Source organism: Nansenia antarctica (assembly GCF_963989245.1).
Source record: "Nansenia antarctica genome assembly, chromosome: 7".
NCBI lineage: Eukaryota > Metazoa > Chordata > Actinopteri > Argentiniformes > Microstomatidae > Nansenia > Nansenia antarctica.
In genome coordinates this window covers 10837568-10852182 of record NC_137677.1, presented here as the reverse complement: position 1 = coordinate 10852182, position 14615 = coordinate 10837568, and the positions used below count along the sequence as shown (strand labels likewise).

General features: G+C 41.9%; 2 protein-coding genes across 2 annotated transcripts in view; both read left to right on the top strand.

Moving 5' to 3' along the window:
- The first annotated feature begins 365 nt into the window (after window positions 1-365).
- Window positions 366-6425, top strand: LOC308162257 (cytochrome P450 2J2-like). The gene is made up of 9 exons (XM_080536397.1): window positions 366-592; window positions 1376-1544; window positions 1847-1999; window positions 3144-3304; window positions 3429-3605; window positions 3720-3861; window positions 3986-4173; window positions 4795-4936; window positions 5868-6425. Exons 1-9 carry the CDS (start codon window positions 401-403, stop codon window positions 6041-6043), a joined length of 1500 nt encoding a protein of 499 aa, XP_080392523.1. The 5' UTR covers window positions 366-400; the 3' UTR covers window positions 6044-6425.
- A 2707-nt stretch (window positions 6426-9132) lies between these two features.
- Window positions 9133-14615, top strand: part of il23r (interleukin 23 receptor) — a 17163-nt gene continuing 11680 nt past the window's right edge. Inside the window, exons 1-4 of the mRNA XM_080536536.1 lie at window positions 9133-9210; window positions 10068-10154; window positions 10461-10602; window positions 11175-11344. Of these exons, the coding sequence (XP_080392662.1) occupies window positions 10091-10154; window positions 10461-10602; window positions 11175-11344 (376 nt within the window). The 5' untranslated portion in view covers window positions 9133-9210; window positions 10068-10090. The remainder of the gene's footprint in view (window positions 9211-10067; window positions 10155-10460; window positions 10603-11174; window positions 11345-14615) is intronic.

Genomic DNA, 14615 nt, shown 5'->3' with positions numbered 1-14615 from the left:
TTCACTTATTTGAGCTTGTTCAAACTCTCCTGACCTCAAACCACTTGGTCCATATGAAGTCATGAATGTGTATCTCATCTTATCACAAATTAAGCCAGAGGTATTGAACAGCCTGTACAACAACATTAACAGCCACATACCATAGAGCATGGCTTTTTTTATTACAGGAATATTGATTACCAGGTGTAAAATCGAATTAATTCAAACATGGTTCAAAGTCATGCAAGCATGGGGTTTACAGTAAATCAGAGTACCTTCTACAGACATAGCTAATACGTTGGGTACGCCTCTCTATGTTACATAACAAAGTCCATAATGAGTATTGAGCAAGCATGATATCATCCCTAACTGCACTGCAGGCAGGGTGAAGCACCAGTCAGTCTCCTGTTCTCTCTCCAGCATGTGGCTCTATGCTCTCTGGCTGTGGCTCGACCTCAAGGGAATTCTGCTGTTTAGTCTTGCCTTCCTCCTCATTGCTGATTTCCTCAGAAACAGGAATCCACCCAACTACCCTCCCGGACCACTGGCTCTGCCCTTTGTGGGAAATGTGTTCAGCGTCGATGGCAAACAGCCTCACATTTACCTGGCCAAGGTAAGCAGCTAGACATGTGACACGGTCTGGTCATTTGGGCCGCAAGTCGGCAACCAATCAAAATGTTCAGACTTTTATTTTGAAGCACGGAAATACGTTTCAACGTTCAACACAAACTCGCTAGTCAAGCCAAAACACTGCAATGCAATAGATTGGTTGAGTAATCCCCACTGCTACCTAGTTGACTAGAGATGTGTCATTGATTTTCAACAACGCTGAAATGTGTTTACATTTTTCTAAATAAAAGTCTGAACATTAAATCGGATGCTGACTTGCGGACCAATTGACCAGACAGTGTCACATATAGGCTACTGGACCAGATTAAACTATAGTAATTATCTAGGCATTTCATAACCAAGGCAAGGTTTTTTCTGCATTGAAAAGGCTTAGGCCTAAAGCTGTTTTCGGCCCGCCTAAGCCTTCTAGGAGAAATCTCTCAAGAAAAAACATTTACAATTCTCCATACATTTGTTGCTAAAATTCGGTCATTCCAGCAGCAGGTGCTGCTAAACTATCATTAAGTTATATATGCAATACCCATGGAAGATTCATTTGTGCGGATCTTGTGCGCCTTAACCCAACGTTCGGTTCATCCCGCTCGGTTCATCCTGCATATTATAGTCTAGTGCGATATGAGCACTATGGTAGTGAGAGTGTAAACTGTTATACAAAAAAACATTATTGATTTGTATTTTGTAAACAATGTCCTGAGACATGTACTGTATGCTATCAGAGTCACAAGCTGTATGAAACGGGTCTAATTCATGGGCCTGGTCTCCACAGCTAGCCGACATCTATGGGAACGTCTTCAATATGCGTATGGGCCAAGAAAAGACGGTGATTGTGTCGGGGTATAAGATGGTGAAGGAAGCCTTAGTGACACAGGCAGAGAACTTTGCGGACCGCCCCTTCAGCCACATAGCTGCAAGAGTGTACCCCCAAGGGCAAACAGGTGATTCACTCTCTCTCTCACTCACTGCCTCACCCAGCGTCATAATGATCACAGTCAATGATAAACTGATTGTCTCCAACATCTGTGGTACCGCAAGGATCTATCCTTGGCTCGTTAATTTTTCTCACATGAATCTCTTGAATCTCTCATTAATCTCTGGAGGCTTTATCTTTGTTTTTTGTCCCTTTTGCTGTTGACACCAATATCTTTTTCTCAAATAAAGATGGTCAGAATTTAATCGCCAATGATAATCAATTCATTCTATTCCAGCTCCTGTTCATCCTGTGCTCTCTCTCCCACAGTGGGCATCTTCCAGAGTAATGGTCAGGCGTGGAAGAACCAGCGGCGCTTCGCATTGTCCACCCTTCGCAGCTTTGGCCTGGGAAAGAGTTCTCTGGAGCAGAACATCTGTGAGGAGACCCGCTGCCTACAGGAGGAGATAGAGAAGGAGAGAGGTAGGTGGTGGAGGAAGACAGGGAGCTGGTAGAGAAGGAGAGAGGTAGGTGGTGGAGGAAGACAGGGAGCGGATAGAGAAGGAGAGAGGTAGGTGGTGGAGGAAGACAGGGAGCTGGTAGAGAAGGAGAGAGGTAGGTGGCGGAGGAAGACAGGGAGGGGGTAGAGAAGGAGAGAGGTAGGTGGTGGAGGAAGACAGGGAGCGGGTAGAGAAGGAGAGAGGTAGGTGGCGGAGGAAGACAGGGAGCTGGTAGAGAAGGAGAGAGGTAGGTGGTGGAGGAAGACAGGGAGCGGGTAGAGAAGGAGAGAGGTAGGTGGTGGAGGAAGACAGGGAGGGGGTAGAGAAGGAGAGAGGTAGGTGGTGGAGGAAGACAGGGAGCGGGTAGAGAAGGAGAGAGGTAGGTGGTGGAGGAAGACAGGGAGCGGGTAGAGAAGGAGAGAGGTAGGTGGTGGAGGAAGACAAGGAGCGGGTAGAGAAGGAGAGAGGTAGGTGGTGGAGGAAGACAGGGAGGGGGTAGAGAAGGAGAGAGGTAGGTGGTGGAGGAAGACAGGGAGCGGGTAGAGAAGGAGAGAGGTAGGTGGTGGAGGAAGACAGGGAGCGGGTAGAGAAGGAGAGAGGTAGGTGGTGGAGGAAGACAGGGAGCGGGTAGAGAAGGAGAGAGGTAGGTGGTGGAGGAAGACAGGGAGCGGGTAGAGAAGGAGAGAGGTAGGTGGTGGAGGAAGACAGGGAGCGGGTAGAGAAGGAGAGAGGTAGGTGGTGGAGGAAGACAGGGAGCGGGTAGAGAAGGAGAGAGGTAGGTGGTGGAGGAAGACAGGGAGGGGGTAGAGAAGGAGAGAGGTAGGTGGTGGAGGAAGACAGGGAGCGGGTAGAGAAGGAGAGAGGTAGGTGGTGGAGGAAGACAGGGAGCGGGTAGAGAAGGAGAGAGGTAGGTGGTGGAGGAAGACAGGGAGCGGGTAGAGAAGGAGAGAGGTAGGTGGTGGAGGAAGACAGGGAGCGGGTAGAGAAGGAGAGAGGTAGGTGGTGGAGGAAGACAGGGAGCGGGTAGAGAAGGAGAGAGGTAGGTGGTGGAGGAAGACAGGGAGCGGGTAGAGAAGGTGGCCTATCAAGAAGACAGTACATTCAACGTCCTCCCTCTTTTTTCTCAGGTGAGCCCTTCAACCCGACAACTCTTTTCACCAATGCTGTGTCCAATATCATCTGCCAGATGGTGTTTGGGAGGCGGTTTGACTACAGCGACCATGAATTCCAGACCATGCTGAAATACCTGTCTGAGGCTATCCGCCTGGAGGGATCCATATGGGGTCAGGTAGGTCAACCGGAAGCTCATTCATACACTCTAAAAAAAAGGGTTGCAAAAGGGTTGTTTGAACTAGAATCAGTAGAACAGAATACAGTTCTTCATTTGACATAAGCACATTTCCCCCCTGTAGCTGTATGAGTCATTCCCTGCTGTGATGAAGCACCTCCCAGGACCCCATAATGACATGTTCCACTACTATAAATCCCTGGACGCCTTCATAGGAGAGTATGTGGACAAGCACAGGAAGGACCTGGACCCCAGCTCCCCACAAGACTACATTGACGCTTTCCTCATAGAGATGGAGAAGGTAATCTATCTATCTATCTATCTATCTATCGCTCCATCTGACTCACCCTCTATCTATCTATCCATCTAACTATCTACTATCAAATATATGACATTCTTCGATGTCCCCTGACAGCATAAAGGTCGCCCTGAGATGGGTTTTAACGAGGCCAACCTGGTGCTGTGTTCTCTGGACATGTTCCTGGCCGGTACTGAGACCACCTCTACCACCCTACTCTGGGCCCTCACCTTCCTCATCAAGTACCCTCACATCCAGGGTGAGTCTGACCTCCACACCTGAACCCTGAACCCTGACCCACAATTCCATCCACTAGCAAAGTCGTTTTCTATGATACAATATCGTTTTCTTTCTTTGTACAAGCCCTTTGTTGTACCACACAGAGAAGGTCCAGGCTGAGATAGACAGTGTGATTGGACAGTCCCGCCAGCCCAATATGGCCGACAGACTCAACATGCCCTACACTGACGCCGTCATCCATGAGATCCAGAGGATGGGCAACATTGTACCCCTCAACGCACTCAGGATGGCCCAAAAAGATACCACACTCGGGGGATACTTCATTCCAAAGGTGTGTGTTTATGGTGTGTGTGTGTGTGTTTGTTTGTGTGTATGTGCATGCGTGTGTGTGTGTGTGTGTGTGTTTGAGTGGCCTGGCTCTTTCTGCATTCAACCCTACATGATTTACCTGGTTAAGCAGAAACGTGTGCCAGACGTGTGCCAGTGTCTGTGTTCCTCCTGGAGTCTCCCTGTCTGCAGTGACCGTGTGACTGGACAGTGAGGGTCTGTCTCTGTGTTTACATGCCAGTCTGGTGACTCACACGCCATGGGTGCATGCAATTCAGTAGTCTACACTCACGTCCTCTCCTTGTGCGCTGTCTTATCTGTGCTCATGTGGGCGGAGTAGCGGTAATAGAGGTGTGTTCATGACAGTGAGTAGGTCAAGTGCCATTCATCAGTCATCTGTTGCACTGACAAATTCGGGCCTTGAAAATAGCAATAACATTTCAGACACACCACCACCGCCCCCGCCCGCATTGGCACTAAGCACTTGCACTAAATTAAAATACTGATGTAAACCAGCTACGCCAACCATACACTAACCCTAAGATCTACCCTCTTAGATCATCTGGGAGGTGGAACTTTCTGAGATGATGTAATGTAAATTGTTTTCTTTCTATGTTGTATTTAGGGAACCTCCCTGATGCCCGTCCTGACCTCTGTGCTGTTTGATAAGACAGAGTGGGAGACCCCAGATGACTTCAATCCACAGCACTTCCTGGATTCAGATGGCAAGTTTGTGAGGAGAGACGCGTTCCTGCCCTTCTCTGCAGGTAACCCTGTCACACCTTTGACCTGAAACCTGACCCTCAGCTTGTAGGCATTGTGAGAAGTCAGGACATGACTTGCATTCCCTCTCTGGCTCTACACGAAGTAAAGGTGTGTGTGTGGTGTGTGTGTGTGTGTGTGTGTGTGTGTGTGTGTGTGTTTTCTTGGTTGTTTTTGCAGCCTAAGGGTGGCCTCTTTCACTTGCATTGAGAGCTCTGTTGACCGCATATGCCACACTTGGAATCAACTCAGGCCTTTTACCTGCTTAATTGATCAAGAAATAATGAAGGAATAGCCCACACTGGCCCATGACACACGCTTTTGAGTCAATTGTCCAATTACTTTTGGTCCCTTGAAAAAGAGGGAGCTACATATTAAAGAGCTGTAATTCCTAAACCCTTCCTTCAATTTGGATGTGAATATCCTTACCCTAAAGCTGAGAGTCTGCACTTTAAGCCAATATTCATTATATAACAGTAAGGCAAGGCAAGGCAAGGCAAGTTTATTTGTATAGCACATTTCATACAACAGGGGCAATTCAAAGTGCTTTACATGCATTATTAAAAAAATACAGCAAGAGGAGCATAGGAAAATAAAAATTACAATGAATAAAAGCAAATATAAGAAGTAAATAGATAAAACATTTAAAAAGACAATAGTTAATGGAAAAAAGACATTGATAGAAGTGTTTGTGTTTAATCATAACTGGTGCAAAACATGAAGGTTTTTAGCTTAGATTTAAATATTTTAAGGGTTTGGGCCTGTTTGATTTCTTCAGGGAGTTTGTTCCAGGAGCATGCAGCAGCGTGACTGAAAACGGCTTGTATTAATAACAGTAACAGTAACCTGAATGTTTTGGTAAACAAAGCTAAAATAACAACAATTCTGTCTGTGTCCAAATATATATGGACCTAACTTTATATGTGTCTCCTGCAGGTAAGCGTGTGTGTATGGGGGAAGGCCTGGCCAGGATGGAGATGTTCCTCTTCTTCGTCAGCCTGTTCCAGAAGTTCAGCTTCTCCACGCTGGACGGGGTGGACCTGAGTCTGGAGGGAATCGTGGGCACCACGCGCACACCCTACCCCTTCAAGGTCTATGCCAAGGCGCGCTGAATTCCTGCTGAACCCCTAGGCGCTTAGACCATGTACAGCTGAAGCGCTTTCAGGCTCTGTCAACACTGTATGTCAACTTCTGTTCTGAAGTCCCTTTGCTAAAACACAGCCAGGAGTTCAGGTTAACCCTTAGAGAACCACCATGTCCTGCCTGAAGCCCATGGAAACCCTCTCTCTCTCTGAGACACCATGCTGTGTGGTCGGCTTGTCTTTATTAGACAGTAATGCCTTATTTGATTATGTATGTAATAATAATAATAATGTAAATTAAATGTACTTTTAAATCAAATTTCTCTTTATTTGATAACCTATTTGCACCAGCCAATACATACAACATTAATAATTACCACAATAAAAACACAATAAGAGACACAGAGACACTAAAACACAACATATTAATTACGCTGGCGGTTTCTTTTAGATTCCTTCACTTAAGCACATCTACTGTATCGTTCAATGTACATTATTTTAATTTACACAAAATTACAAATTGTCCTCCAAATTGTTTTTTCCCTGTTGAACAGTATTTCTAAAACATCAGGAGAAAAGATGATTCATTAACTTGCAAGTCAAAACAGAGTTTCAGTTCGGCGAGTTACGTAACTGGATTAATACAAGCCGTTATGTAAGCTTCCTCTCCTTTATATTGAGGCTCTGGTTCCACTCCAGAAGACGTAAAAAGAGGGCTCTTTACTAGTGTTTACCGAGTCTATGATCTCATACATCAGTTTGACCATTGAATGGTTTATATCTTAGTCTGTCAGTCTAGCTATGTGAGACCAATCAATAACTGATTCATTGGATCTCAAAGGTGGTGAAATCTGCCTAGTCATCATGACCGTGTAGTGTTTCATTTCAGGACCAAAGGTTTAGAAAATATCGATTGAACTTTCCCACTAATCCCCTATTAATGTTGCCCAGAGCGTATCGTATAGCCACAGCAGATCAACACGGTCTGGGATGACATGGCATGCTGCATCTATGATACATCTATGATACAGTATAGGCTACAGCGCTCTGCATGTAAGTAATGGGACAGTGAAGCATTACTTTATTTTGGAATTGTTTGATTTCAAATCCAAACATTTGGAGTGTAGACCCAAAAGAAGAATAAATGTTTCACTGACCAATTACTTAAGCAGAGCACTGTATGATCTGCCATGTAAACCATTCCTGCATTAACATTCCAATACACAGAGCTTGAATATGAATGATGATAATAGCATTATCAAAGGTCAACCTAAGTCATGCTAAATATTCACTGTAATAGTTATTTGAATACTGAAAAATATATGGAAATACAGTACATTTGTATTTGTGGAAAGCATACTGAATGTAGACAATAACCCCCCACTTGTGGTACATAAGGGAATGACACCTTGAAAAATAATATTTTTCATATGGAAACCAAAGGTTTTACAACTTATTCATCTCATTCCATAGATCCATATCATTTCTTAACAATTCACACTTCCTTAAGCTTCCATCCTCTCAATCAACATGTAATATTTTGAACAGTGCTATAGTATCAGAACCAGATTTACACACATATGAACCTGATAGAGGTAGCTTCAATTCACCATTCAATTGGCAGGTTGCACTATTGGCGACAGCAGGGTCGGCCCTAGGCCCTCAGCGGGATTTTTAATGTGCCCCACCCCACACACGTTTTGTTGGGGGGTTGGAGTTTTCGATTGACAGGTGTTTTTGATAGACAGGTGTTTAATCGACAACAATTACCCCATAATGACAAAGTGAAAACAAGTTTTTAGAAATGTCTGCAAATTAAAATTTAAAAGAAATACTACATGTGCTTAAAAGGCAAATTATTTGGAATGATACATCATTACAATGGTACAATGGTACATCACTGACACCATCATTTCATTATGAAATAACACCTCTGAGGACTTCAGCAGCCACTTCAGCAACTATGATCTCTTTGATATGAACATGAACTGACCCTTTCCAGAGTGTTTTCTGAACTTCTGTTCAGCATTTAGTAATGGTGGGATTTCCCCTGTGAAGTTAGAGATGGAAACAGACTGAAAGCAAGGAACTCAACAAACTAGGGCAACCAACCCTAACCCAAACTCTTTGTTCTCATGCCGTGCACACACCCGCACACACACACACACACACACACACACACACACACACACACACACACACACACACACACACTATACATACTCTGCTTTCTCTATATCTCTCTCTCTCACACACATACGATCGTGGGTTGTTTGAGAGAGCTCATAGAGACACGTGGCAATGCTCTCATTTGTCTAACCGTTGTCTTTCCAGGATGGGAAAGTGCTCTGTGTTGATGTCCCTCTGTCATTTACAAGGTAATTCTACTGTAATTCATGTTTATTATGTGACATGCTACTCAGGCAGGAGGCTGACAATATAGTTGTGCAGACTGAACTTTAGGTCAAAGATGGTAGGTCAACAGGTGGTACTTTTTCTCTGTGTTTTTATGTTTGTCATCTGAAGAATAAGAATAAGATAAGGTAGCAATAGTCTCTTGGTTTATTTAATTTTCATTTATGGAACAGAGACAAACTGAACTACTGCGTGTGTACGAATGTGTTATACAACAGAGAGAGTTCTAGGAACTCAAAATCCTCGTTTACTGTGTGTGTGTGTGTGTGTGTGTGTGTGTGTGTGTGTGTGTGTGTGTGCGTGTGTTACTCCTGTTTATATCTACTCCATCTCCATCCTCAGTTGGAGGAACTTCAGAGATGGCTCTGGTCATTTCTACATGATGACTGTGCTGGGTGGCAGTCATGGTTAGACGAGTGAGCGTCTCTCCCCAGACAAGTATGTTACCTCACAACCAAACACGTTATTGAGGGCAGTTATTGAGGTCACTCACCTGTGTTGAGGTAACAGTTTCTCAGTGGTGAGAGATGTAGAACACCATGTGCTTACACTCATGTTCAAAGTCTCTGCATGCGGTAAAATGCCGGTAAAATGCCACCGATCTAGGTCATTGGCATTTTAAAGCAGCCAAAGAGCTAAGCAAAGACAAAAAAACAGCTCGCTACCATGTGAAAGCTGAATGGTGACTATATTATGGAGAGAATCTTATTCAGTCACTTTTTGATATTCAGCCACAAATCTGTCATCTTCTTCAAAGTGGATTTTGAAGCTGTGAAATGCCTGTGAGTAATACCATCCGTGAATATCTTTACCAAAACAAGATAATGTGAGTAGAGAGAGAGAGAGAGAGAGAGAAAGAGAGAGAGTGAGAGAAAAAAAGAGAGTGAGAGAAAGAGAGAGAGAGATGAAGAGGGCCAGAGCAATTGTTATGTACACATGTGTATTTTACCTTATACCTTTTACCTAAGGTAAGATGAATAACTTTTTGTTGTGATTTTCTACAAATGTTGATAGCCCCTTGTCTCACCTGGTATTTAATTGGTCGACGATAAAAATAAATACATGAGAAATCATGTAGTAAGAAGTGATTATGCCTGTTTGAATCAACCTTATGGAGGCCTTATTTTTTAAAATGTAAAAAAATAAATAATAGAATGTAGTTATGGAATTACTAAGAGAGGATCAGGTCAAAAGTTGACTACAAAATAAAGCAGAACCCAAACTTTGTACACTATTTAAAGTCACCTTAACTTAAAGGTCAGGTGTATTCATGGTAGGTTTGTGTGCAGACATACTGAGAGAGGGAGATATCTGTCCTATTCTAGTTATGATGAGACGAGAGCTGGTTGTACTTCTGTAAATGTTCTTCTGTAAATGTTGTTCTGTAAATTATCTGCTGCTGTATACAAACAAATATTATGCAGATGTCCTAAAATTATTAGCATAAAATACTGATTTTGGATAATAGATTCAAAGTTATATTCTCTGTCGGTTATCTACACTGTATTGCTCTTTCTGAAGTATAGGCCTACTTGTGACTTCATTGAACGCCATTAAGAACCAAGCTTCTGATTGTTGAATGTGCTCATTTTGATTTATAGGGAAGATGGATTTATGTGTGGTGTGTCATTAATCACAGAGAGCCAGAGGAGAGCTGAGGAGATGGCTCTGCTGGGAGCGGTGTGGAGATGCATGGTCATCTTTCTCCTCAACTGCAGAATCAGACGTAGGTGATCTTTGTGTTTTTGTCATGTGATGAATGATAATGCACTCTTAGAAAGAAGGTTCTAGTTCATACCAAACAAATGGTTCGTTATTTTTCCATGTAGCAGAACCTGTCTGTGAAAAAGGCTTGATCATGGAACCTAAAAGAGTTCTATAAGGAAACCAGAAGGGGTTTCAAAGGGTTCCACGTACAGGGAAACATGAAGAACCTTTTTGTTGTTGTTGTTTGTAGTAACTACAACCTTTTTTCTAAGAGTACTGCATGTGCTCTCTAACCTTGTTGGATGTTGTTGATCTTTGTGGACAGACTATTTCCTGGTTTCTACCTCCTCTCTCATCATTGACAATCCATGTACGGGATCTATAACAGTCAAACCAAGACCTCCGTTTCCCATGGGCACAAACCTGACCGTGGTCTGCCAGACCGAACACACCAGGTGTGTCTCCAGGTGGGTTTGTTTGTCATCCAGTCTTCTCATCTGATTAACACGGACAGTGATAGTGATCAACATTTGAGAGTAAAGCTGGGTACACACATGTATATGGATTTTTGGTCGTAAATATTGAAGACGTTTGACATTTACGATTGTCGCCCCCGACAATTTTCAGAGCAGATTGTCGGGAGAGATTGACTCTTAACACACCTCACACCACAGGATAATCTTATAGGATAATCTTTAGAGCCATCCGATAATCGGGCGTTTTCTGTCTTTGGTTGGAAGGGGGAAAATCGGCCCGAAATCGGCCAGATTATCTTTATGTGTGTACCCGGCTTAACTGTATCCCGTCTTATTTGTCACTTATGTCTTGTACTATTGTCACTTTTTATCTTGACTTATCTTGCCTTTTGCCTTATTCTCTTGTGCTGCAATGCCAGGAACCAAAGCCTACGAATTTTACTCTCTTACACTTGTAATGTGACGTAACAATAAAAAAACTTGAAACTTGAAACTTTTACCGTGACACCCATCTGCAACGGATGGGCGTTGAAAACATAACCCCCAGTTGTCTCTGTGGTCAGGTTCTTCCTGTGGCTGAACGACCGGCTCCAGGCCGCGCCGCTGAAGGAGGACTGCACCACGGGCCAGTTCACACTGGTCGACGTCCGCCTGGCCAACTTCAGTCTGACCTGCAGGCAGGAGATAGAGGGCGTGACCAGCACCATCTGTGGACAGGATCTGCGTACTGGATGTACTTGGTCTTCTCTTTACGTCTCGATTTGTTTTCGATTGGGACCATATATACTGGCCTTACTGTATGTAGTGATCATATATACTGTATCTAGTGTATATATCATATATACTGGGACCTTACTGTATCTAGTGTATATCATATATACTGTATGTAGTGTATATATCATATATACTGTATCTAGTGTATATATCATATATACTGTATCTAGTGTATATATCATATATACTGTATCTAGTGTATATATCATATTGGGACCATAATGTTTCTAGTGTATATATAATATATACTGGGACCTTACTGTATCTAGTGTATATAGATAGATACAGTAAATATCTAGTGTATATATCAAATATACTGTATCTAGTGTATATATCATATATACTGTATCTAGTGTATATATAATATTGGGACCATACTGTTTCTAGTGTATATATAATATATACTGGGACCTTACTGTATCTAGTGTATATAGATAGATACAGTAAATATCTAGTGTATATATCAAATATACTGTATCTAGTGTATATCAGCCTCTCTTATTGATAACATCTTATTCAACTCTCTGGATTTTGAAATCACCTCAGGTCTATTGATGTCTGACATTTCTGATCATCTCCCGGTGTTCCAGATTATTCACCCATCAGAGAATGTAAATGCTAAATGTAATAACCCTGCCCACAACCAGAGATCATATCGTAAATATACCAGAAAGAACATGGAGTCATTCAAGTCTGCTATTAGTGCTATGTCATGGGATGTGGTTCTTAAGCTCCATGATGTAAATGAAGCCTACCATTCATTCTTAACCCTTTTCAATTCTGCTTTGGCTACATGCTTTCCTTTGACCACCTCAAAAAATAAGATAAATTCCTCCAAAGGGAAACCTTGGATTACCAAAGAGCTAATAAAATGCTCTCGTAAAAAAAATAAACTATATAAGAAAGCTCTTATGAACCCTACTCCTACAAATATTGAAACCTATAAGAAATTAAAAAACAAATTTACCGCCTCACTAAGGAAAACAAAAAAAATGTACTATGCAGATCAATTTAGTCAAGCTTCGAACGACATCAAGTCAACCTGGAACATCATTAACCAATTACTAAATCGCACCAAATCTCCACCTGCTGCACCTGTTGAGATGCTAGGGAAGGACGGGACCCTCCATACTCCAAAAGATATAGCTGATGGTTTTAATGAATTCTTTGTTAATGTTGACACGTCTTTAGCATCTAGTATCAAGGCCTCTGATGTGCACCCTTGTAGCCTAATCAAAGGCCAATTTTCTTCACTCTCAACTTGGATCCCCCCACTAACAATGAAGTACATGATATAATAATGAACCTAAAGAATTCTGCCCATGGTCACGATGGTATCAAAACCATTCTTATTAAAGAAACTGTTGAATATATTATCCATCCCCTAACTCATATCCTTTCTTTATCCCTACAAACTGGCATCGTCCCTCAGGAATTCAAAATCGCCAAAGTTATACCAATCTATAAATCAGGCGACTCAAAGGACTTCGGCAACTACCGTCCTATATCTGTTCTGCCCTGTTTATCAAAAATCCTGGAGAAACTGGTCTACACAAGAATCTCTAAGCACCTAACAGTGAACAACATCCTGTACAACCATCAGTATGGATTCCGTAAGAAATACTCCACTGAGCATGCACTACTGCAACTTGTCAACACTATTTCTACAGCACTGGATGATAAAAAATTTGCTCTTGGTGTCTTTCTAGACTTAAGCAAAGCCTTTGATACTGTTAACCACAACATTCTTATCTCCAAGCTTAATAGATATGGTGTGCAAGGTACTGCTCTTAAATGGTTTACCAACTATCTGGATAATAGAGAACAATTTGTTTCCTGCAACGGCTGCTCATCGAAGAAATCAAGAATTCTTTCTGGGGTTCCACAAGGTTCCATCTTGGGCCCGTTACTATTCTTACTTTACATCAATGACTTGTCTACGTCTTGCAAAAACCTTCTCCCCTTATTATTCGCTGACGATACCAACCTAATAGCTGTACATGAAGACTTCAAATCTTTGATTGAATGTGTTAATGAAGAATTATCAATTGCCTCTAACTGGTTCCAACTGAATAAATTAACCCTCAATGTAAAAAAATGTAATTTCATGATCTTTTGCAACAAAAACAAGTGCTACTCCAAAGATGACGCTAAAATATCAATCAATGGAACCATCATTATTCAAGTTCAACATACCAAATTCCTAGGTGTCATTGTTGATGAAGGTTTAAACTGGAATATTCACATCGATCAGGTCTGCAAGACATCCATGAAGATGCTTGGTATAATGAGAAGGGTCTGCCCCCTGATCCACTCCTCTGCTCATTTAACCTTGTACTATAGCTTCTTATTTCCTTACATCAACTACTGTAATATAGTCTGGGCTGCTACTTATCCTTCATACCTCAACAAATTACTTGTTATCCAGAAGAGGTTCCTAAGGATGATCTCTCACTCTAACAGATTCGAACCTTCTGCACCACTATTTAGGAAATATTCATTATTACCCATCAATAAACTGAATATTTTGCAAACATGCTTATTCATACACAAATTCATCAACAACAAGCAAGATCTTCCTTCTACTTTCCATAGTTTCTTTATTTTCTCATCTGACATCCACTCTTATCCAACAAGATTCAATAATGACCTCCACTTACCTTTCTGTCGAACTTCTAGCCACCAATTTAACATTTGTTATAGAGGTCCGAAAATCTGGAACACCTTGAGCTCGCCACTGAGATCAACACCTCGATCGGCTTTCAAAAAGCAATAGAAAAAATATTTAATCTCGTTATAAGCTGTTTATTTTATATTGTAGTGCTTTTCCCGTTGAAAGGTGGGCTAGATGGAAATCTATGTTTATTTTTTTACTAATCTTACTATCCTTGTATCTATTTTCAGTTATTTTTGTTTGTTTTGTTTTTGTCTTGTGTGTTTGTATGTGCTATCCTACCTTTCTGCCCGATGGATATGATTTTGTTTGCGGTTTCTTTTCTTTTCTCCTATTGACGTGCAGTAAGTGTCCCTTGATTTTCATTTGAAACAATGATATGGACGTGGAGTGGAACTCTGTACAAGCCTTCTGGGCTTCGTTCCCTCCTTGCACAATTTCTTGTGTGCTAAATAAATAAACTAAACTAAACTAAACTATATCATATATACTGTATCTAGTGTATATATCATATACTGAAAATACAAAATGTATGCACTCACTGCAATGTAAGTCT

Excerpts from the sequence above, each read along its gene's own strand:
- LOC308162257 (XM_080536397.1), top strand. The coding sequence starts at position 401 with ATGTGGCTCTATGCTCTCTGGCTGTGGCTCGACCTCAAGGGAATTCTG. Across the intron at positions 1,545-1,846 it reads GTACCCCCAAGGGCAAACAG|TGGGCATCTTCCAGAGTAAT; the intron begins GTGATTCACTCT and ends TCTCTCCCACAG. Across the intron at positions 3,862-3,985 it reads CAAGTACCCTCACATCCAGG|AGAAGGTCCAGGCTGAGATA; the intron begins GTGAGTCTGACC and ends TGTACCACACAG.